A 22,330-nucleotide genomic window follows, 5' to 3' on the forward strand; every position below is an offset into this window, starting at 1 on the left:
TTGTGCTGCTAGGAAGGAAGATGGGATTCTGCCATTTATTTGCTGTTTTCTGGCTCTGTGCTCAAGAAAGTCCATCAACAAAATAGAAGGGGAGGAGTAACCCAGTAGGCTTGTCTTCCTGGCCCTGAGGAAGTGTGGCCTGGCCCCAGCCCATCCTCCCAGGTGCCCACCCTACTCAGATCTGGGGTCCCCCTTGCCCATGCCAGGCAATCCCCGAGTCAGCATGCTCTGCCCTCACCAGGGAGCTGCCCTGACTCCTTGCTGCTCACCCCAAAGAGGCCCCAGCCCTAGGGGATGGACACAGGTGGGTTTCTGCCCCACAGGGCCTCAGTGTCCAAGCTATCTCCATGGCCAGCAGCTGGCACTTCAGCCTCCTGTAGTACCCATCTCATTCTGTCTCCCAGCATGGCCAACTCCATGCCCTGCATGCCCCAGGCCCCTGGGTGGTGGGCTACTCTTAGGTCAGAGCGCAGGTCAGTGCCACCAGCTGAGGATCTGGGTCATGTGGTGAGTAGAGGACAGCCTAATAGACGAGCACGCTCATGTTCACCTCTGGAAAGAATGGGCTGGTCCAGCCTACACTCACGGCCGTGTGTCCTTGGCCGCCTTCCTTGACTGCTCTGGAAGGTTCACTGTGCAATCACATGCAAGCTACTCTGAGTCTCAAGCAGAGTCTGCTGTGATGAGCGTGATGTCCCTTCCCGGTCATCTCGTGCTGACCCTGCCTTCGCCCTCAGGCCACTTAGAGGGACCTCCCTCTTGGCTTGTGTGCTTGCTCTGTACTGGCACTGTTGCATGCCTCCAAGGGCAGACAAAAGTGACAGACTGTTGATCACCACCTATCCCCACCCACTGCCGGCCATGGCCACATCTAGGCCCATACGATTAGGCACTGACAGGTGCTGTTCACGTGATTCCCACACTCCCTCAAGGAGGACCCACAAGCCAGCCCTGAGGAGAATCCCATCTCAGCCCAGGGTTGGGGAGAGACAGTCAAGGCAGGCTCTGGTCCCCCTCACATTGCAGGACAAGGGGTCCTGGCTATACCTCCTTCTAGGTGGCTGGGGCTGCTTTGAAGGTGGGAGCTGAGCATGAGGGTTTCAAAAGAAGTGGTGAATGGTGGAGGGGTGACCCACAGGTCTGGGCATCAGCATAAGGGCATCCCCAATCCTACTGCCTCATGGGCATCTCCTATGAAAGGGGAAGAGCCCCACACCCTTCCTGAGGGGATACCTGAGGGTCTGAACTATTCCTAGGCCTGGGGCCTCAGGATGCCCCCAAACCTGGCACAAGCCCTCACAGGTAAAGCTAGTGATGCAGCCAACACCTCCTGGTATGTGTCACCTCCTAGACACTGGGGAGATTGCAAATCTGCTCTCTCAGGGGGCTAGTGTTCCCCTTATCAGTGGCAGCACTGGGAGAGTCCTGCCTGGTCTGCTTGCCCCCCAGGCCAACCCCTCACCCCCCAGGCCTGCCTTGGTTTCCCCCCGGGGAACTAGCAGGACAAAGTGAGAGCCGGTGCTTGAGGGGTTAAGCACACCCAGGGCCGTGGTCAGTGTTTGAGGGCTATCCTCATATGGGCATGGTTGTCCCCCTGTGTCCTCATCATCACCCCTGCCCCCTCCGCTGCCATGAGGGTGCAGCAGGGGAGCAGCAGGACATGCTTCCTGAAGGCTAAAGTGTCTTTGCCGACGTGCTTTGTCTATCCTCTCACAGAGGCAGCTGCCCACGGGGGCTGTGGTGTGGGGAAAGATGTCCCAGTCCACCTCGCCTGACGGCACTACCTTCGAGAACCTCTGGAGCTCCCTGTGAGTATTTCCTCTGCTTGGGCCAGAGCAGATGGGGGGCCTGGGCTGGGCTCTAGGTTGGTCTTGGTAACTCCTGCCAGGCTAACTGGGCAGAGTACATAGAGGGTCCTGAGTTAAACTACAGGCTAGCTTTGGCTACCCCTGCTGGGCTGCCAAGGCCAGAGCAAACAGCACCCTGCCTGCCTCAGGCTGGGCTAGTCTTGACCACCTTCCCCTTGGCCACCTTGCTGGGCTGACTGGGCCAGAGCAGTTGGAGCAGCCCTGGTCTGGATTCTGGGCTAGCCTTAGCGACCCCTGCCAGGCTGCCTAGGCCAAATCAGAAAGGGCGGCTCTGGGCTGAGCTAGTTTCAGCTGCCCTCCTCAGACTGACTTGAGATGTAGGCAAAGGGGGCTGCTGCCTTGGACCTTCTCCTGGGAATACAAGGTCAGGAATCTGGCTCCCTCTGGCTCAGGGCGGGAGAGATCTGGGGTCAGGGCTCGTGTGAGATGGACAGAGGGAGAGGTAGAAGAAGCGGGGAGCCAAGGGTCAGCAGGAAAGAAAAGAGGCAAGATCTGAAAGGCTCTTGGGGATGGGAGATGTGAGCCCTCAAAGGAGCCATGGGCTGGCCTTGCCCTGGGCTGAGAGGCAGGGGTCACATCCCATCTGGGGTTGACTGTTTCTGTCCCCTGTTCCCGGCCCAGGGAGCCAGATAGCACCTACTTTGACCTTCCGCAGTCGAGCCGGGAGAACAACGAGGTGGTGAGTGGTGCAGAGGCCAGCATGGATGTCTTCCACCTACAGGGCATGACCATGTCTGTCATGGTGAGTGGGGTTGCCCTCTGTGAAGACTCGGGTGGGACTGTTCACATGTTCACATGGATTTTCCTGGTGTGGGAGCCTGGCAGGGCCAGATAACAGGCTTTCAGTTGTGCAGCTGCTCCCATGAATCTGTTGGTACTTTTCAAATTGCAAAATAGAAAATGTATTGGCCCATGTGACTGTCAGTCCGGAGGTAGGAGTGGCTTCAGGCATGGTTGGATCCAGGGGTAGGAAGGACTTCAGGTGTCAGTGGATCCAGGGATGGGAAGGACTTCTGGCATGAATGAATCCAGGGGCAGGAATGACTTTAGGCATGGCTGGACTTGTGAGTATGGATGGCTTCTGGCATGCCTGGATCTGGAGGTAAAAATGGCTTCTGGCATGGCTGGATCTGAGGGTAGGGATGGCTTTAGACATGGCTGGATCTGGGTGCTCAGACAGCTGCCTCTCTCCATCTTGTTCTGTTTTTCCCCATGCTGCCTTTGATCTTAGACAGCCTCTCCCCTCATAGTGAAGGGCAACAGACTCCTCTGCTCCCACATCTCCATGGAGAGAGGACCCCCTTTTTCCCATAGTCCAGTAGGCCTGCCTCTTATTGGGCTGAACGCAGACATGCATCCATCTCTAAGTGATCTCTGTGATTGTCCTGGATCATGTGACCCACTGCCCCCTAGAATAGAGTATGTTGGAGCGGAGCTGGTCCCCCAATCCCTGGGACTGAGAGATGGAGAAGAGGCCTTGAACAAACATGGAGATGCTGCTTCTAGAGGAAGGGGTGCTGGGAGGGCCAGCCAGAACAATTGAGGCCCCAACATCCTGTCCTGATGGGCTCCCCCAACTCCTGAAGGACTGGGGGAAGGCACCAGCCCTGAACTGTCCCAGCTCCTGCTGAGCTGGATTTTCCTCTGGGCAAGGATTCAGAGCTGTGGGAAGTGGGGAGGGTGCATCTCTGCCCTCCTCTGGTCCCTGTTGTCAGGCCTTGGGGTGTGCCAGGAGGTGACAGGACATGGGCAGCACACCCTTGTCCGTGGTCACCTCCCTAGGCCAGCCCAGTCCTGGCCCTGGCTCCTGCTGCAGCCCCCACTGGACCACTCAGCTGCTTCGTTCTGCCAACAAGACTTGTTTTGAGGGCTCAGGATCCCTCAGGTGGAGACTTGTCAAGGGGACTTGGCTGAGCCCATGAGAGAAAACAAACCCTACACTGAGCAGAGGCCTATGGGAACAGAGGGCAGGGTGACTGGCTGGCCTCCTCACTTGAGTATGTTTCAGGCAGGGCTGTGCCGTGTGTTCACACCAGCACCAGGCACGGGCCAGGTGCACAGGAGGGAGGCGGGGCTAAGGACACTCTGGAGGCCAAGGGGTTGCCGGGTCCTGGCCCCTCCTCTTCCTGCCTGGGCCCTCCTCCCCAAAGCTCCCCAGTCCAGAGCTTAGAGCCCCTCACACACCTCAGCACACCCCTGTCCGAGGTGTTCAGGCAGGAGACTCAGCCACCTTGGGCATCTGGTGGCTAGTGGGGGACATGGGGGTTCCAGTCACAGGGTGAAGTGGCGAGGAGGTGAGAGGGAGGGTCCCTGTCATGGATGCTGGGCTGGGGCAGCAGTGGTTAGAGGAGATGCCTCCTGGGGCACTGGCAGCCGGGTGGGGTGGGGGTCTGGTGGTGGGACCCCTGTCATCTTGTCCATTCCCCTGAGGCACGTCCTAGCTCAGATCCTGCCAGAGCTGGCCAGCCATCTGTGCTCTCTATGTGAATTGTGCTGCTAGCAAGGAAGATGGGATTCTGCCATCTATTTGCTATTTTCTAGCTTTGTGCTCAAGAAAGTCCATCAACAAAATAAAAGGGAGGAGTGACCCAGTGGGCTTGTCTTCCTGGCCCTGAGGAAGTGTGGCCTGGCCCCAGCCCATCCTTCCAGGCATCCACCCTACTCAGACCCGGGGTCTCCCTTGCCCATACTGGGTAGCCCCCGGGTCAGCATGCTCTGCCCTCACCAGGGAGCTGCCCTGACTCCTTGCTGCCCCAACTCCAGCCGGAAAGGAGGCCCAGCAGAAAGAGTTTGCATGCCTCTAACATGGCTATGTTCCCATTCCTCAGGCAAGGAATCAGAGACAGATGCTGGGCCTGGGATGGCTCGGGTCTGCGTAGTTCCAGGAAGAGAAGGTAGAAGCTGTGTCCCTTCCAGAACATTCCTTTTGCTGCCTTCTGCTCCTCAGGGGACAAGGGTTCTGACTCCTCACCTTCCAGAATTCCCTCCCAAAAAATCCAAACCCAACCCACTGCTGTTGAGTCAATTTTGACTCATAGCAACCCCTTGGGTTTCTAAGACTGCAAATCTTTATGGAAGTAGATTGTTTCATCTTCATCCCACAGAGCAGCTGATGGGTTTGAACCTTGACCTTCTGATTGGCAGCCAAATGTCTTACCCACTATGGCTCCCTACTGTTCCCACTGTGGAGGGACCAGAGTTGGCCACCAGGCTCTGGGGGGTAACTCTGGGTGCAGACTAGTATGATGTCTGTCTGTCCCCAGGTTCTGGAGGCTGCCTCTCCTACCCCGAGAGACCTCCAGACCCAATGTCTGGAGGGAGCCCTGGCTCTGGGAGGCAGGAGCAGTTCTAGTCTCGTGTGGGGTCCTGGGCTGGGGGGTGGCATGCCTGGGCTGGGGTGATTCGAGCCCTCACCTGCTGGGGCTTGCTTCTGGCTTGCCATGTGGTAACGAGGGTGGGGCCTCGCACCTCTGGGAACAAGGCAGCCGACCTGTCAGGTAGTGACACACCTTGTAGTAAAAGTCATTATGAAATACCTGTGCACAGAGCTCACCTCCCGGAGTTGGGAATTCCCTGGAACAATGGCCGACTAGTGGGAGGAGAGCTATGCCTCCAGTTGCCTGCCTCCTGCTGACCGTCAGCCCTGGAGTGGGGGTGAAGGCTCAGGAAACCCCTGGGTCCACTGCCCCTCAGAGTGGCCTTGTGTCTGCTGGGGTCCTGTCCACCCTGGGCCTCCAGGGGCCCTGGAGCCTTGGCTGGATTGAACTGGAGGGCGTTTTAAAGTTCAGCCCAGAAACTGGAAGGGTGAAACACTTTGGGGATGATCCCTGGGGAGGAAGCTGTGCTGCTGGGGGCTTGTGGCAGCGGGGGAGGGGTGGCTAGTGTGTCCTGGGGATGACTGTGGGACCCTAGTGCTACCTCCCACACCCCCATTGCTCCCCAGCCCACTCCCAGTTCACACGTCATGGAAGCAAAGCTCACTCGGGGCGGTTCTGGGTCCCTGCACCACCTCCATGCTGGGGACCTCAGACAAGAGGTGCTGCCCAGGCCAGGTCTGCCCCTTCCTGCCAAAATCAGCTGTGGGATCTGTTTCTCATTGGCTCTACAGCATGGTGAGGACTGGGGCCACACAGGTCCCCACCCACAGAGGCTCGCCTCCTGGGTGGAGCCTCCTCCTTTCTCTCTTCTAGCAGCTGTGCCCCCCCCCTTACCCCATGGCTTAGCTCTGGCCCTGTCCCACTGCCTGGGACCACTCCAACCCCCAGTCGGGACCACCTATGACGTATCAGGAGCTGTCCAGCCAAGGGATAGCAGCTCAAGCAGGCACAGTCCTTAGGGGTGAAGCAGCACCCAGCCTTCTGTGGAGACCAAGCCCCTTGTCATCTGCCCTGGCAAACGGGCAAGTCTGACCAAATGTGCCCCGAGGGTTTCTGAGCACCATCCCCAGCACAGTCAGAGATGAGCCACTGCCAGGGTGCGGTGAGCAGTGTGGGACAGGGCAGAGGGTGGGGGTACCCGATTGAGGGGTCGGATAACCGAGGTCCACGTCCCAGGTGTGGGCCTCAGACAGGTCTCTGCATGTTTCTGAGTGTCGGGGACCTTGCTGGTGAAGCTGGGGTATGGAATCAGAGCAGCCAGCAGTGCAGGGACTTCACAAGCACGTGGGGGTGGCCGTTGGGCCCTGGACCCCCTCACCACCTTGGACCCCACTAAGGAAGCTGTGATTAGCTGTTAAAGAGAAGGGGGCACAATTGGAAGCAGCTGGCCCTGGGATGGGCCTTGGTAGGCAGTGAGTCCTAGTGGCCACCATAGGAAGAAAACTCCACAGTCAATGGGGCCAGTACTTCACTCCACTGTGTGGCTGAAGTGGCCACCATAGGAAGAAAACTCCACAGTCAATGGGGCCAGTACTTCACTCCACTGTGTGGCTGAAGTGGCCTCTAGGGAGTTGTCCTGGGTATGGGGGCTCTAAGGCCAGATTACATCCTTCCCCTTGTTAGCTAGTCACTCTTGGTGCATTGATTAATCTTCCTGATCTCAGTTTGCTCATCTATGAAATGGGGCTAGTAAGTGGCTTTGTCGTCAGGGGTGGGCTGACTGCACGGCGGCTGGAACGTGTGACAAACACCAGGTGTGATGGTGCAGGCAGGTGGAGGCCTCCAGTTCACGAAGGCTGTCCATAGGCAGACCCACAGTAGCAGCCCCCAGGAGGTCAGGGGGACAGCGCCATCAGCCAGCCCCAAGTCGGCCTTCACCACCCCTTCCCAAATTGGGGTCCTTGCATGTGGAGTATCTCCCCCTCGGTGGTGGCTTTCAGTTCTAGTGATCTCAGCAAACCATGCTGGCTCACTCAAGCACGGGAAACCAATAAATAAATAAAATCAAGCCGATTGCCACGGACTTGACTGACTCATTGCAACCCCAAGTGTATCAGAATAGAATTGGGCTCCACGTGTTTTGTTTTTTAATTGTGTGGTTCCATTTATATGAACTGTTCAGAATAGGTAAGTCCATTCAGCAAGTGGATTGGTGGTTGCCAGGCACTGGAGGTAGGGGAGAGGGAAAAGGAAGTGATGTTAATGGGTATAGGGTTTTTTTATGGAGTGATGAACTAGATAGAACTAGTTTCAGAACTACATAACGAGTGGTTGGACTACATTGTGAATACTCCATAGGGTTTCCAGTGGCTGATCATTCAGAAGTAAATTGCCAGATCTTTCTTCTGAGGCACCTCTAAGCTCACTGCCATTGAGATGATTCTGACTCACAGTGACCCCCATTGGGTTTTTGAGGCAGTAAATCTTTACAGAAGCAGACTGCCTCATCTTCCTTCCCTGGAGTGGCTGGTAGGTTTGAACTGACAACCTTCTGCTAGCAGGCAAATGCCTTAGGCGCCGTGCCATCATAGCTCCTTGAGGCATGTCTAAGTGGACTTAGACCTCCAACCTTCTGGTTAGCACCCAAGTGAGTTCACTGTTTGCACCCCCCAGACATGGGAGTCTCCCTCTAAAACAAGTACCTCTGCTGTAGGAGGAGAGAGGAGAACAGCCTTTGGGTCCTTGCCCCCTGTGGGCTTGGGAAGTGGGGTGAGTTTGCTGAGGAAGGGCTGTGAGGAGGGCTGTAGGGAACACGGACCTGACCTCTGCCCTCCTGGAGGCTTGACATGGTGCTGTGATGACGCAGGGAAGCTGGATACCCTCACAGGGCTTGGGAGGTCCCCAGACCCTGCCTGGGAGGAGGGGGGACAGGAGGAAGCCCTCCATTGGTGAGCACTAATGGTGGACCGAGGAGGATGTGGCAGCCCCAGTGCTTCTTGTCCTTCCCCTCTTGAGTCTCATGTCCTTTTGTCCCTTTGACAAAATGTAGACTAAGACACTCTGAGTGCCTGGGGTCCCTCCCAGCTCTGACCCTGCAGAAGAGGGAGGGAGGGAGCTGGGGAGACAGATAGAGGAGAAGAGGGGGTGATGTGCCTAGGATCTCCTCCTCACCCCATCAGTGCCCCTGTCCCCCTTCCCAGCCCCTGCCACATCTCAGGCAGAGACTCCCCCACTGACCCCTCCCTCCTTTCCCCTTCCCGCCTCTCCTCCCGCCTTTGTCTGGCAACAGCTGCTGAGGGCAGTGGTGGAAGAGGTGGCTGATTGGCCCCAGGGACCCATGCTCCGCCCCTGGGACAGATGCCTCAGATTAGAACAAGTGAGACTCTGGGGTCTGGGGAAATGTGAGACCTCCAGGGATGTTCAGAAGCAGTGTGGCTGGCTCTGCAACAACCTCCACCAGCACTGAAACCCACACCAGCCTTTCCTTCAGCAGGTGACTTGGGCTAACCCCCTGTCACAGTCCCCTCTGTAAGGCAGGGCACAGCCACCTGCCTGGCGCTGAGCTGACCCTTCATAGCTTCCCCATGAAGTTCCATTGCCTGCATCTTCTCGCAAGTACCCCTTTATGTTCCCAATGTGGGTAGAGGAGAGGATGTGGAAGGAAGGCCACGCCCTCCCCACTGACTACTGTCCTGCGGAAGTGGTCAGTGGTGGGGACTCCCCCACTTGTGACTCAGAATCAGAAAAGCAGGTGCCGAGGGCCCAGGGGAGAGAGACCCTGTCCTGGGGACGGAAGTCCTCAGCCCTTACCCATCCTCCAAGCTGCAAGGACTGTGGGGAGGTCACTGGATGTTGGTACTGCTCTGGGTAGAGGCTGGGCGGGTGAGCCACAGTTTCAGGGTTGGAAACGTGTGCCTCCATCACTAGGGACCCCCAGCCCAGCCCAGATTCCCCCAGTGTGGGCATTGCTGGCCCTTGGGCTTCCGTGCTGCTTGGGTGGGTTGGCCATCTGTGTGGATCCTCTATGCTGTGCTCCCATCAGAGCTCCAGAGACAGGGCTTCCAACCTGCTTCCAGTCTCCCACTGGGTGGCCCCCAGGCCCCAGCGCACACATGGCCAGTGCTTCCCAGGAGGCTTGAGCACAGGGCCAAGGTGGCCCCTTGACCTTTGCAGTTATTGTGGAGCCCAGGCTTTCCTCTGCCCCAGGTCCTTGCCTGACCCCAGATTCATCCAGTCTTTGGTGTGTCAGCTAGTATCAGTTAGCTATGCTGTGTAACAAATTACCACAAGCTTAGTGACTTAAAACAACTCCTACTTATTACCTCAGAAGGAGTTCTGGTGGTGTAGTGACTAAGGCATTTGACTTGCTAATCAGAAGGCTGGCAGTTCAAACCCACCAGCCACTCTGTGGAAGGAAGACTGGACAATCTACTTCCATAAAGATTTACTGCCTCAGAAATCCAAAGGGGGTAGGTATGAGTCAGAATTGACTTGATGGCAGTCAGTTTTTTGTTTTTTTTTTTAACTACCTTGCAGTTCCCTCACTCTTCCAGTGTATCAGTTAGATATTCAGTGGAACAGATTACCACAAGCTTAATGACTTAAAACAATAAACCAAAAAACCGAACGCCCTGCCATCGAGTCGGATCAACTTATAGTGACCCTTCCTTGGGTTTCTGAGGCAGTATCACTACAGAAGTAGATTGCCAACCTTACTTCCAAGGAGTGGCTGGTGGGATTGCACCTTCAGCCTTCTGGTTAGCAGTCAAATGCCTTAGGCACTACGCTACCAGAGCTCCCGACTTACTATCTCCAAGTGTTCGTGGATTGGAAGTGCCCTGTGCCTTCACTGGGCCCTCTGTTCAGGCTCTCACCAGGTTACAATCAAGCTGTCAGCCTGGGCTTTGGTCTCATCTGAGGCTTGGGCCTCTCCCAAGCTCTGAGTGTTGGTGGAATCTAGTTCCTGGCAGCTATTGGACTGGTCTCCACTTTCCTGCTGGCTGTCAGTTGGGGGCTGCTGCTTCCAGCCCTGGGAGGCTGTCTACCATCACCTGCCACGTGACCCCCACAACATGACAGCAGGAGAACTTCTCTGGCTTCTAATGTCTATGCCCACTATTTTTCCCCCCTTTGGTTTGGTTTATTTATTTATTTATTGTGATTTGGGTGAAAATTTACAGAGCAAATACACTTTCCATACAGCAGTTCACATACACTTTGTCTCATGACATTGACCACAATTTACCCAATGCAACATCTCCCCTCCTACTTCCACCCAATAGTTACCTCTTCCCTGTGTCCATCCCTCCATGCACTCCTGCCCCCTAAGCTGTCTCCCTGTGCATAAGCAGCCCTTCTTTTTCCCATGATTGTTCTCTCCAAGGAGTGTATCTACTTGAGGTAAATGTTTAACTCATATGCCTGTCTGTTGTTTGGCTGGAAGCCACAGACTGGGTTCAATTCCAGACCTGAAGGGCAGCTAGGGGCCATGGTCTCAGTGGTTCTATCAGGTGCCATCAGACCAGCAAACCTGGTCCCGCCTTTTTTTCTTTTCCAAATGATTTTGAGTTTTGTTCCACATTGTTCTCCTTCTCTATCCAGAATCTCTTACATAGATCCTCTTCCAAGTGGTTGACAGTAGTAGCTGGGCACCATCTAGTTCTTCTGGTCTCATAGTCGTATAGGCTGCAGATTGGATAGTGTACCAGTCGCTAGGACTAATTGTTTCCATGAATTTTTGGTTTTCTTCATTCTTCTTTTCTCTGGATAAGGTGAGACCCATCATTGCATCTAGATGGCAGCTTGCAAGCCTTTAAGATCCCAGTCACTACTCGCCATAGTAGGGCATGGAACAATGTTTTGTGTAGCATGTTCTGCCAATTGAGCTTGATGTCCTCTGCAACTATGGTCCTGAGCCCACAGGTTCAACTACTCAGTCTCTCTGAGTAGCTGGCTGTGACCAAGCAGTGACTACAACCTTGCCCCTTGTCAGCTCCACTATACACCTGGGAACTCAGATCATACACATAAAGTTATAGGACCATTATCTCCCAACCCTATACACGTTCTTGGGTACACTCCCCACTTCATAGACATACCTAATAGTTCAGCCTGTCCACCCATCTATCCACCCATACCCAAACATATACCCATGTTTGCCTTCACTGACAACGCCATACCATATGTGCAAAAGGGTTCATCTTTGTTGTCTGTACTTCCCACGTACCTCTCCATGTCTTTCTCTTCTTCGATGCCACTATATTGATCACATACATTTGGTACATTGCCCTTCTCTTCACCCAAATCAATACTTGTCTCTATCTATCTAACAGTGTTCCCTCCCCTCCCCTCCCACCCCTGGTAACCAACAAAGAAAATGTCCTTCCATAGATAAGCGTTTCCTTGACTTTTACAATAATGGACTAATACAATATTTGTCCTTTTGTGATTGACTTATTTCACTCAGCATAATGTCCTCCAAGTTCATCCACGTTATGCAGTGTTTTGCAGATTCTACATTATTCTTTAGGGTTGCATAGTATTCCATTGTGTGTATGTACCATAGTTTGGATATCCATTCCTCAGTTGATGGACACCTAGGTTGTTTTCATCTTTTGACTACTGTCAATAGTGCTGCGATGAACATGGGTGTGCATATGTTTGTTCTTGTCATATATGCCCACTATTAAGGGCTCATCTGACTAGGTCCAGGCCCCACTGCATGCTCTCCCTTTTGATGAACTCATTGTGGACTTGTAAGTAACTCATCACAGTTGTGGCATCCACAGCCCATCCAGACACAAGGAGAGGGAGCTATGTAGAGCATGCACTGGGGAGAGGAGTGCTGGGGGCTACCTTAGAACTCAGCCCATACACCTGGGCAACCCCTTCTAGCAATCCTATACCCATTCCTGGTGTCTTTCACCACATCAGACTTTTCAGGGTGGTGCAAGTGGTTTGTATTTGGCAACTAACTAAAGGTTGGTTCCATCCATCCAGTCATGCTGTAGAAGAAAGGTCTGACAACCTACTTCTGTTAGGTTGTTGTTAGTTGAGTCAACTTGCATTCATGACCACCCCACGTGTGCAGAGCAGAACTGCTTCACATGGTTTTGAAGACTGTGACCTTTGGGAAGTAGATCACCAGGCCTTTATTCTGGGGAGCCTCTGGGTGGTTTCAGACCCCAACTTTTCAAATAGTAGTCACATGCTTAACCACTGTGCTTACCCAAGGACTCCTTCAGCCATTGAAAACCCTGTGGAGCACAGTTCTGCTCTGACACACATGGAATTGCCATGAGTTGGAATCAACTAGATGACAATGGTTTTTTTGTTTTGTTTTATTTTATGGTTATTTATACAATTAATAGGAGCTCTGGTGGCATAGTGCCTAAGGCACTTGACTGCTAACCAGAAGGCTGGTGGTTCAAACCCACCAGCCACTCCTCGGAAGGAAGGTTGGGCAATCTACTTCCGTAGTGATACTGCCTTGGCAACCTAAGGAGGGGTCGCTATGAGTCGGGTCCAACTCGATGGCACATAACAACAACAACAACATACAATTAATATGATTAGGGACTGGCTGCCACCCCCTGGTGTAGCTGTGGGCAAACAGCTTTCACACTATCTACTTTACACTTGACTGTCCCCTTCTATAGGGGAGGACATGAGCGGCCAAGAGCATAGGGAATTAGCCCATTGTCACACGGTGCTCCGTGGGGGTTGAGGGTTCATCCCAGGGCTCCCTCCTGCCTGGCTCTGGGTGTACCTCCATTCATTCGCCTCCCCAGCCCTCAAGGGGGTCCCAGCTTTGAAGAGCAGAGCCTCAGAGCCTCTGGGAGCCAAACCCACTGAACTCCAGGCCTCTTTGTGTGGCATGAGGTCCCCTCCGTGACTGCAAGCACCTTGGGCAAGGTGCTGCCTCCACCCAACCGCCCTCACCTTGGCACCACTCAGATCCCCTGCAGGGTGTTGCCCTAAAGCCCTCTCCAAACCAGCTTCTGTTCTCGGGCTGCACAAGCGTGAGGCAGACTGCCTACAATAGCTCCATGGGGCCAGTGGGACTCAGGCCATGTGGGGTGGGGGAGGGCCTGGAGCCCAGAGCTGAGTTCTCTCACCCTGGCCCCTGAGGGGAGCAGTGCCAGGCCTTTTCCTTTCCTTTCACCCAGCGAAGGGCTGGGTAAGGTCTCAGGCTGTGGAACAATCTCTGAGGCTACCACAGGCCTGAGCCTCCTCCATCAAGTTCCTAGCTGCTCCTGCTTCCTGCAGTGGCCGAGGGTAGCTTGGGGCCATGGCGGGGAAAGGTGGAACCAGGGGTCTCTGCACTGTCTTTCCAGCATCTCCCAAGGCTCAGGCTCTGTGCATAACTGAGGCAACTGCTAGGAGGGCTTGGAAAATACCTGCTCTGCACCTCCAATGTCAATGTTCGTTTGCTTGTGATGGATGTCAGGCCTGCCTCCAGTAGACACTGGGCCCCTACACCAAGGGGAACCTTGTACCAAAGACCATTGTCTTGGTTTCCTAGGGCTGCTGTAATAGAAATACCACAAGTGGATGGTTTAGGAGGCTTGAAGTCCAAATTCAGGGTGCCGGCTCTAGGGGAAGGCTGGCTCTCTGTTGCTCTGGGGCAGGCTCTCTTTCAGTGTCTGTGGCCCCTCCATTCTTGATTCCTTGGCGATCTGCATGTGGTATCTATCCTGCCTTCTGTTGGTACTTCTGTGCAGACTCTGCTCTGAGAGTCTCCAAAGTGGTTAGGGTTAAGACATACCCTACTCACATATGGCCTCATTAACATAAGAAAGAAAACCCTATTCCCAAATGGGTTTCTAGCCACATATTTTTGGGTGACATAATTCAATCCAGAACAATGGTGAGGTAGGATTTGAATTCAAACATCACCCCCCACCCCATTCCCCGGAAAGGGAGTGGTAATAATCAACAGGAACCTCAGCCCAAGCACTGGCTTGGGGCTTCCTGGCTATGCTGAGGGTTGGCAGAGCACCAGGGTGGGTGGTCTTCTGGCTGGTCCTCCGGCACATCCCCTGTGTCCAGGAGGTTGGTAGGATCAGGGGCAGAGGCTCAAATCACATGGACACCAGCTTTCTGCTTCAGCCTGTGGCTTTAGGCTGGTGGGAACACAGGCCTCGCCCAGCCCACTCACCCCGCCACAAGCCCCTCAGGAGACTTATCCTCTCTGATCAGCTCTCGGAGAGGCCCCAGGGGGCTCCAGTGATCACCAAGTTCCCTGGGCAGGAGGGCGACTCTCTCCACCTGGGTCGCCATGGGCTGCGCAAGGCGGCAGCACCATCCCTACCCTCGGGGTAGCCTAGCTGTGCCCGGCCCCCATGAGCTGTGGGGCAGAGGCTGTTGGAGGGCAGGGGCCCTGTGCTGGTGCCCCCAGAGCCTTCCCTGAACGGGCACTCCGAGGCACTGCTGTGGGGTTTAAGATGGAACCGCCACTGACTGGGTGCACGCACCCCCCACCCCGCAGGCTCCTTGGTGCGGTCCAGCACATCCTGGGCAAGCTGAGGCCTGCCCGGGCTGCGATGAATAGTCATGGGGAATCGGGGGTGGGCTGTGGGTTTGTTGTTAGATGCAGCCAGTTGGCAGAACTGAGGGAGATGGAGAAGGTGAAAATGCCCACGAGCAGTCCACATGGTCCAGAGCATCCCTGGCTCCTGCCTCCCTAGCTGCCAGGGCCACCCAGCCGGTGGCCTCGACCCTACACACTCCTTGCTCCAGCTCGGAGACCCATGCCACCCCTTGCGGCACGCCAGCTCCCCGGTGTGTCCAGATCCCCGTGCACCTGACATGCTGTACGCGGGTGACCCGATGCAGCACTTCTCCACGGTAGGTGCCACCACGCTCTTCCACGTTGTCTGGGATTCTGTCTCTGGGAGCTCTTGCAGGGCTCTTGCTGTGAGGGAGGCTCTGAGGGGTTTCCTACCTGTTTTTGCTCAACATCTACCTGCTGGCTGGGTGCTCCTGCCAGAGTGGCCAGAGGCAAGGCAAGTGTACGGGATGCTTGCCCATCTTGGGAGCTCTGAGGTCCAGTGCCTACAGGCTGGCGAGGACCACAGCCCAGGAGAGGAGAGCAAGCAGAGGTCAGGTCAGGAGTGGGAGAGCTGGTCCCTTGTGACTTGGGGTATCTGATGCTGCTCAGTTTGAGCTGGCGGCTCTGCTCAGGCGCAGTGTGGCTGGGCTGTCCTTCCTGCACCAGCCGTCAGGAGCTCAGGGTGTCCCCAGGGCTCGGGCCAGGAGGCTGCTACAGCCCTGCTCAAAGCCTGGAGCATCCTCACGGGGGAGTGTGCTCATTTGACAGCAGAAGAGGAGGTGGTTCTGGTTGCCGTGGCTCTGACCCTGGCACGGCTGGGCTCCTGGTTGCAGACTTGCTGCCCTCTGGGCCGCCTGGTGCTAATCTAACTGGTGCTGAACTGTTGGAGGGCAGGGAGGGATGGGAGCTGTACTTGGGCCCTGTGGTCTGAGCCCAGAAGACCTAGGCTTCTCTCCAGGCTTGTCTCAGAGGATAATAGTCAGGCCCCAGGCTGCTAACTGAGCAGGTGAGAGTGGGGAGGTGGATGTTCATGCAGGTGTCTCTTCCTTCTGCGGAGGCAGAGAATCAGGGCTGTGGGAGCTAGATGCCATGCCAGAGAACCCAGCACATGGGCCGAAGGGCAGGAAAGACAAGTGCACAGAATCCAGGTGACTCTGAGCTCTGCTGGCCAAGGACAGGAACCTCAAGTGTAGTCACAGGTCAGGGGCTTCTGGGAGCCTTTAGAGACCTGCAGCCTTGTGGCATTTGTCAATATACCTATGACCCTAGAGGGAGAGGTGTGTGCCTATGTGTGAGAGTATATGTGAGTGTGCGTATCTGAGTGTGAACATGTGTGCATTTGCATGTGAGTGAGGATATGTATGCATGTGTGTGTGAGTTGGGTGTGTGTATATACACAGATGTGTTTGTGTGAGTATTTGTGACTGAGTGTGGACATGTTGTATGTGTGTGTGTGAGAATGTATATGTTGGCTGGTGTGGGTGTATTCTTTTTTTTCTTTCTGTAATTAAAACACCAGAATTTTTTTTTTTTAATTGTGATTTGGGTGCATATTTACAAAGCAGATTCATTTTACTCTCAACAGTTCATGCACATTTGGTTTCACAGCACCGATTATAATCCTCAGCCATAAAAAGCTCTCCTCCCCTCTCCTCCCCGTGACCACCCCTTTTGTGTGCCCTTCTATCTATGCATTCCTGTCTGTCCAGCTTTCCCTCTATGTGAATGCCGCCCCTCTGATGTGTCATGGCTGATTGATTTAAGGGGTGCATCTCCCTGGGGTAGGTGTTCTGCTTACAGGTCTGTTGGGCTGAGAGCCAATGGTGTGGGTGTATTCTCGCAGAAGTGTTTATGTGGCATCGATATGAGAGTCGAACATGTGTGTAGGTGACCACATGTATCTGCATGTGTGTTTTTCTATGAGTGTGCAAGCATGTATGTATTGTTCTGCATGTGTGTGTACAGTTCTGGGTGTGTGCACATGTATATATATGGTTCTGGATGTGTATATGTTCATGTTATAAATGTGTGTATTGAGTATGCGTGTATATGTACACATGGGTGTGTGTCCCCAGGCAAGGCTGTGGGAGGGGTGGCAGTGTGCACCTGGCTTGTAGTGGGATGAGAAGGTGAGTGACCCGTCCACATTGCCTGACCAGAGCACCAGTCTGTGTGCTGACACTTGAGTCTGGGCATGCTGTGACCTCCCCCCAGCCCCAGCTGTAGCTGGGACAGGGCACCATCAGCTGGGAAGCTGCTGCACAGGGAAGGGGCTTGCCTCTCCTTCCTCCCTTCTGTTACTCACTTACTCATTCATGCACCAACATGGTTATTGGTACACACAATATGCAGGCCTGGGGCCCCTGGGAGAGCAACCTCATCCCCTAGATGTGTGATACTCTTGCAGGTGTACTGGCAGGGGCTGTCCTTGCTGCAAGGGAGCCTGGCTATGGGTGGGACCATTGGAGTGCTTCTCCCCAGCACGAGGGGAGGGGGCTGCTGGTATCTGCCGGCTTCTGCTGCCCCGTGTGCTGGGAGCCAGCAATGGCCAACACCTTATTGCTCTGATCCTTTTTTTACACCAAAGATAATTGTGGTTTATTTGTTTATTTGTTAGTTCGTTCATTCTGTCAGCGAGTACTAGCTGAGCACACACCCCCATGTCCTGGAAGCCATGTGCCGAGGGCAGGGAGACAGAAGGCAGTGCCCAGCTGCTTCCCTCATTGCGGGGAGGTGGGCTGGGCTGGACCGTCCTGATTTGGGCAAGTGCCTCAGTTTTCCTGTCTCTGCCCCCTATCCATTGTGTGAGAATGCTGTGAGAGGGGGAGTGGTGTTTGGCCCAGAGAGTCTTTAAGGAGACAGCTTGCATAATGTGTATGTGGAGTGGATGACCACATTGACTGGCCTGAGGCTGCTGTTCTTAGAATAATCTGCTGTGCTGGGACCGTAGGTGGGAGGGTCAAGTTGCAGGAATTGTGTGACTGCACCTGTGTTTTTTGTGAGCTTTGTGAGGACTGAGAGTGTGGGCACTGGGGCTGGTCCTCAACTGTGTCTTTCAGAGCCTCGGTTTTCTTACGTGTACACGGAGTTTCGCTCTCTCAGGGCTGGGAGCTGCTGGCCACTGGCTGTAACTGCCCAATGATTCCATAAGTCCAGGTGTGAAAATCTGTTCTTGAGATCCAGGCCCCTTCTCTGCCTCCCACAACCACACTGTGGTCTGTCAACCTTCTTCTGAATCAAGGGCTGAATGACTCATGGTGGCTTTGGCCACCTGATCACAAATTCTGAGTCAATGCTCCTGTCCCTGAGGTCGTTCAGTACTCAGCACCCATGGTGATGCCAAAAGAGCCTATGTCTCCCTGTTTGGAAGCTTCTCCTTGTGTTGACACTTGAATGTCACATGACATATGACATGTAGGGGGCTGAGCCCTGCCACAGCATAGGGGGAGCTGACCAGGGCTCAGCCAGGGCTTTCCTCAGGGACATGCACTCTGTGGACAAACCCAGGTGTGACTGGCCTCTCATGCCCAGCATTGTCCCTGGTGTCTGGGATTCTCTGACTTTTCCAGATCGGAAGGCTCCCTGCTGGTTTCAGGTTCACCCCTTTTTCAGGTGGGTGCCCTGGGACCCTGCCAGGCCTCTCCCTGGGCTGCCATTTTTCAAAATTTTAGAGTCTTGAGGGATAAACAGTGCTGGTGTGAAACCCGCCACCTCTGTTGGAGGTGTCCTTCTGTTGGAGGGCTGAGATCTGTTGCCATGGTGCAGTGGAGCCATCACAAGCTGGACAATGGCGGCTCCTGCCTCACTGTCCTCCCAGCCTGAGAGTAGTGACCTGGCCCACCAGAGGCTCTGGGAACACACATGGAAGGAGCATCGTCCTGCCAGTGAAAGGGCTGGTTAGGAAGAAAGGCGAGACTATGGAGAAAGGTCTGGGTGCCATGTGTGTGTGTGTGTGTGCGTGCACGTGTGCGTTTGAGACCAGGCAACCCTGTCCCTGCAGAAAGTGCCTGTGTGTGTGTGACCAGGAAACCCCATCCCTGCAGAATGTACAACTGCAAGGCAAGAAAGGCACAGAAGGAGGGGCCCAGGGAGGCCAGTCAGAGCGCCAAAACAGGCTTGCTGAGCACCTGCCCAAGGAGTGGAACGGCAGAGGGATGTGTCTCATGTAGATCGCAGCAGGACCCTCTGGCTGGGGTCCGAGGCTGGAGGGGGTAGGTAGGAGCAGGCCACTGGAGGGCAGAGGAATCCTGCAGATGACAGGTGCTGGGGCTCTGGAGTGGGGTTGACAGGGTTTGCTGATCTCTGAGCCCCTCCCCTCCCCCGTCAGTTCCTCCCCTTCCTGGGGACCCCATTTCCCTCTGACTTTCTCTGAGTGGCTTCTGTTCTGGGGTAGACTCCACTATCCAGGCCCCGTGGTGACCAAGCCTGGCTTGTTTAAGGAACATGAGGAGGTTGGGTGTTCAGAGAACATGGGAAGAAGGCAGGATAAAATCAAGGGGACCACATACCTGGGTGTTTGTAGGCCATAATGAGAGGTAGGATGTGTCCTGAGTCTGGGACACTGGCCACATGGGTGTGTCTGACCACACTCCAGATAATGGCTCACTGACAGACAAGCAGGATGAGAGACAAGATACAAGGGGATGAGATAGGGACCAAGGGCATCAGGGAGGTGGTTGATATGGTCAGATGAGGGACAGGGTTGAAGGTGACCAGTGGAGTAGGTGGGAGTGGTCGAGAATAGTGCTCTGGTCTTGCTCTGGGCATCTCAGACAGAGACAGAAAAGACAAGGGAGCGTGGTGATTGGGAGGGGCAGTGTGGGGTCCAGGGTCTGGGCCTCCAGCCAGAGTGGCCATGCAGACATTCAAGTGAAGGTGTCAGGCTGAGGGGAAGTGGGCCTGGATTGGGTGGGGGCTGAAGGGACAGGGAGGGGGACCGAGAGGGGAAGTGGGCCCAGAGCCGGCACCCAGAGACCAGTGGAGGGGGGACATTGGTGGAGGAGGGATGCTGCCAGAGGCGAGACACTGGTGGAGAGGGACCTAAGCATAGCGAGGTGCCAGTTGAGGAGGAAGATGCCAGCGGAGAGGGAATGCTGGTGGAAGGGGTCTCTAGTAGAGGGCTCTGCCAGCAGAAGGTACCCGGGGGACAGCCACAGGGACCAGGAGAAGCAAGTATTGTGGAGACAGTGAGGGTGCTGGCTGTGAGGAGGCTGTGAGTGGAAATACTAAGAAGGCAGAAAAGGGACTGGGGGCTTAGGCAGCAGGAGGCTGGAGTCAGTGGAGGAGGGAGCCGGGCCAAGGAAGGGAGCTGAGAATAGGCAGGGCCACATGGAGTCAAGGAGCCACTAGAACCTGTCTGTACACTCAGGAGGGTGATCAGGGATGGAGACCCATGTGACCCCCACTCGCCCAGTCTCATTGGACCTACCCCACACCATCTCCTCTGGCATCCTGATGTTCTCAGCCAGGCCTTGTTACCTCTCATCTCTGTCTCCTGCTGGCCTTGAGTGACCCAGTCTGAGCTCCAGTCAGCCCCAATGGGTGACCTCTTCTCATCTCAGCCATCATCCATGTGCTCAGCCAGGTCCCCCTCCTGTGCCACCTGTACGCTGTTTATCAGGAACCCCATCAGCATGTCCCTGAATGTGACCGGGTATGGCCCTAACCCCCCACCACTCCACCCTTGTGCCAGCCCCCACACCTGCCAGCCACCACACACACACCACTGCCTACACTGCTGCTGTCTGTCCCAGCTCCAGAGCCAGGGATCAGTTCACTACGATGAGCCACCTGACTCTGCCCAGAGCCCCCAGTGGTCCCCACCTCATTGGCTCTCTCTGTGGTGGAGCAGCCCTGGGACCACTGTTTCCCATCTCTCTGGCTGTACTCAGGCCCCCAGCTCTTCTTCCAGCCCCAGGCGCTTTGCACTGCTAGTCCCCTGCCTGAGACCTCCCCAAGCCCTAGTACATGAAGTCTGTGTCCTGGACAGCCCAGCAGGGGCATGGCCTAGAGGATGCCTTTGGTCCTGCCGGGCTTGGCTCCTTTGGGCAGTGGTCTGTACAGGCGGCAGCAGGGCTGTTGCTAGTTACAGTCCTGCAGACACACGCCTCAGCAGCTGAAGTGCAGGGCTTCTGGGGGCATGTCTCTCCAGCATGCACTGTGGAAAGTTCCACCTGGCCCATCTTGGATCGGGCAAGGTTTTGATTCAGCTGGGTGGAGAAGGTGCAGGAGGAGAGAATGTATCTGCGTGAGGAGGGCACCATCTGTGTGTCTGTGGGAGAAGAGGGCACGTGTGTGTATCTGCAGGGGGAGGAGGTACCACTAGTGTGTCTGCAGGAGGAAGATGCCGCGTGTGTCTGTGGAAGAAGGCACCATGTGCACGTTTGTGGGAGGAGAGCACTGAGTGTGTGTCTGCACCAGGAGGGCACTGTGTGCGTGTCTGTAGAAGGAGAGGGTGCCGTGTGCATGTCTGCAGGGGGAGCAGACATGTGTGCATGTCTGTGGGACAAGAGGGTGCCATGTGCATGTCTGTGGAATGGGAGGGCATCATGTGTGTGTCACGGGAGGTGGGCTCCGTGTGCGTGTCTGTAGGAGGAAAGGGCACGTGTACGTGTTTGTAGGAGAAGAGGGCACCGAGTGCATGTCTGCAGGAGGATGCCATGTGCGTGTTTGCAGGAGGAGGGCACTGTGTTTGTGCTCACAGGAGGGGAGGACACCTTCCCCCAGCACAAGTCAGAGCCTGTCAGCATTTCCATCCGTTTAATCACACGCTCCAGGAGCGATTGTGGGAAGTACTGGCAGGATGGAGGTCCCATTCTGAGTGGGATGGGTTATCTCCCAGCCAGAGCCAGACTGCGTGTCAGTCACCTACCCCGGGTGAGGCTGGAACCCCAAGTCCAGACACGCCTGGGAGCAGAGACCAGGGAGGGTAAGGTCTCTTACTCTGTAAGAGAACAAGTCTGGTCCTTGGAGCCTCCCAAGAGGGAGGACGTGCCCCCCTCACCCCTCAAGTGGCTAAAGTCACTGCAGAAAGGACTCAGACCCTGCTCAGCTGCAGGGAGATGGGAGTGGGGAGGCCTGGCAGACCCCCGTGGTCCAATCCCGCGTCCTCCAAAGTACATTAGCTCTCGGAAGCTTTAGAAGTGCCTGCTCTGTACAATATGGAAGCTGACTAGTGGGTCTCTCTCACACACACACACACACACACACACACACACGTCTCTGTCCTCTACAGAGAGCTCCAGTTCCAGGGTAGGGGATGGAATACATGGGGAAATGACGTGGGTGGGTGTATGGGGCCTCACACCAAGGAGGGCACATCCGAGGGGGTGCAAGGGAGCAAGGCCTGGAGAGGGGATCCACTGAGGTCCTGGAGACCCCCACCAGCCACCTCCCTCTGCCCTTGCACGCAGCCCCCACCCCATCCAGACCTGCACTCTGGTCTTGTGGGGAAGCCACAGGGGACACTGCTCACTCCAACTTCCGCAGAGAAGGGACCCTTCAGCCAGGCAGGGGTGGAGTAGGCTCTGTGGTCAGTGAGTGCATCATACCACCCTATTCTCTTGAGATTCACCTGTAGACTCTGAAAAGGT

At 55.3% G+C, this 22,330-nt stretch overlaps 1 protein-coding gene across 1 annotated transcript in view; it reads left to right on the plus strand.

The window, feature by feature from the left end:
- Positions 1-1,752: 1,752 nt before the first annotated feature.
- Positions 1,753-22,330, plus strand: part of TP73 (tumor protein p73) — a 52,952-nt gene continuing 32,374 nt past the window's right edge. Inside the window, exons 1-2 of the mRNA XM_007945442.1 lie at positions 1,753-1,808; positions 2,490-2,610. Of these exons, the coding sequence (XP_007943633.1) occupies positions 1,753-1,808; positions 2,490-2,610 (177 nt within the window). The remainder of the gene's footprint in view (positions 1,809-2,489; positions 2,611-22,330) is intronic.

Source organism: Orycteropus afer, unplaced genomic scaffold, assembly GCF_000298275.1.
Source record: "Orycteropus afer afer isolate SDZICR_OR568_19922 unplaced genomic scaffold, OryAfe1.0 scaffold00136, whole genome shotgun sequence".
In the NCBI taxonomy this organism is placed as follows: domain Eukaryota; kingdom Metazoa; phylum Chordata; class Mammalia; order Tubulidentata; family Orycteropodidae; genus Orycteropus; species Orycteropus afer.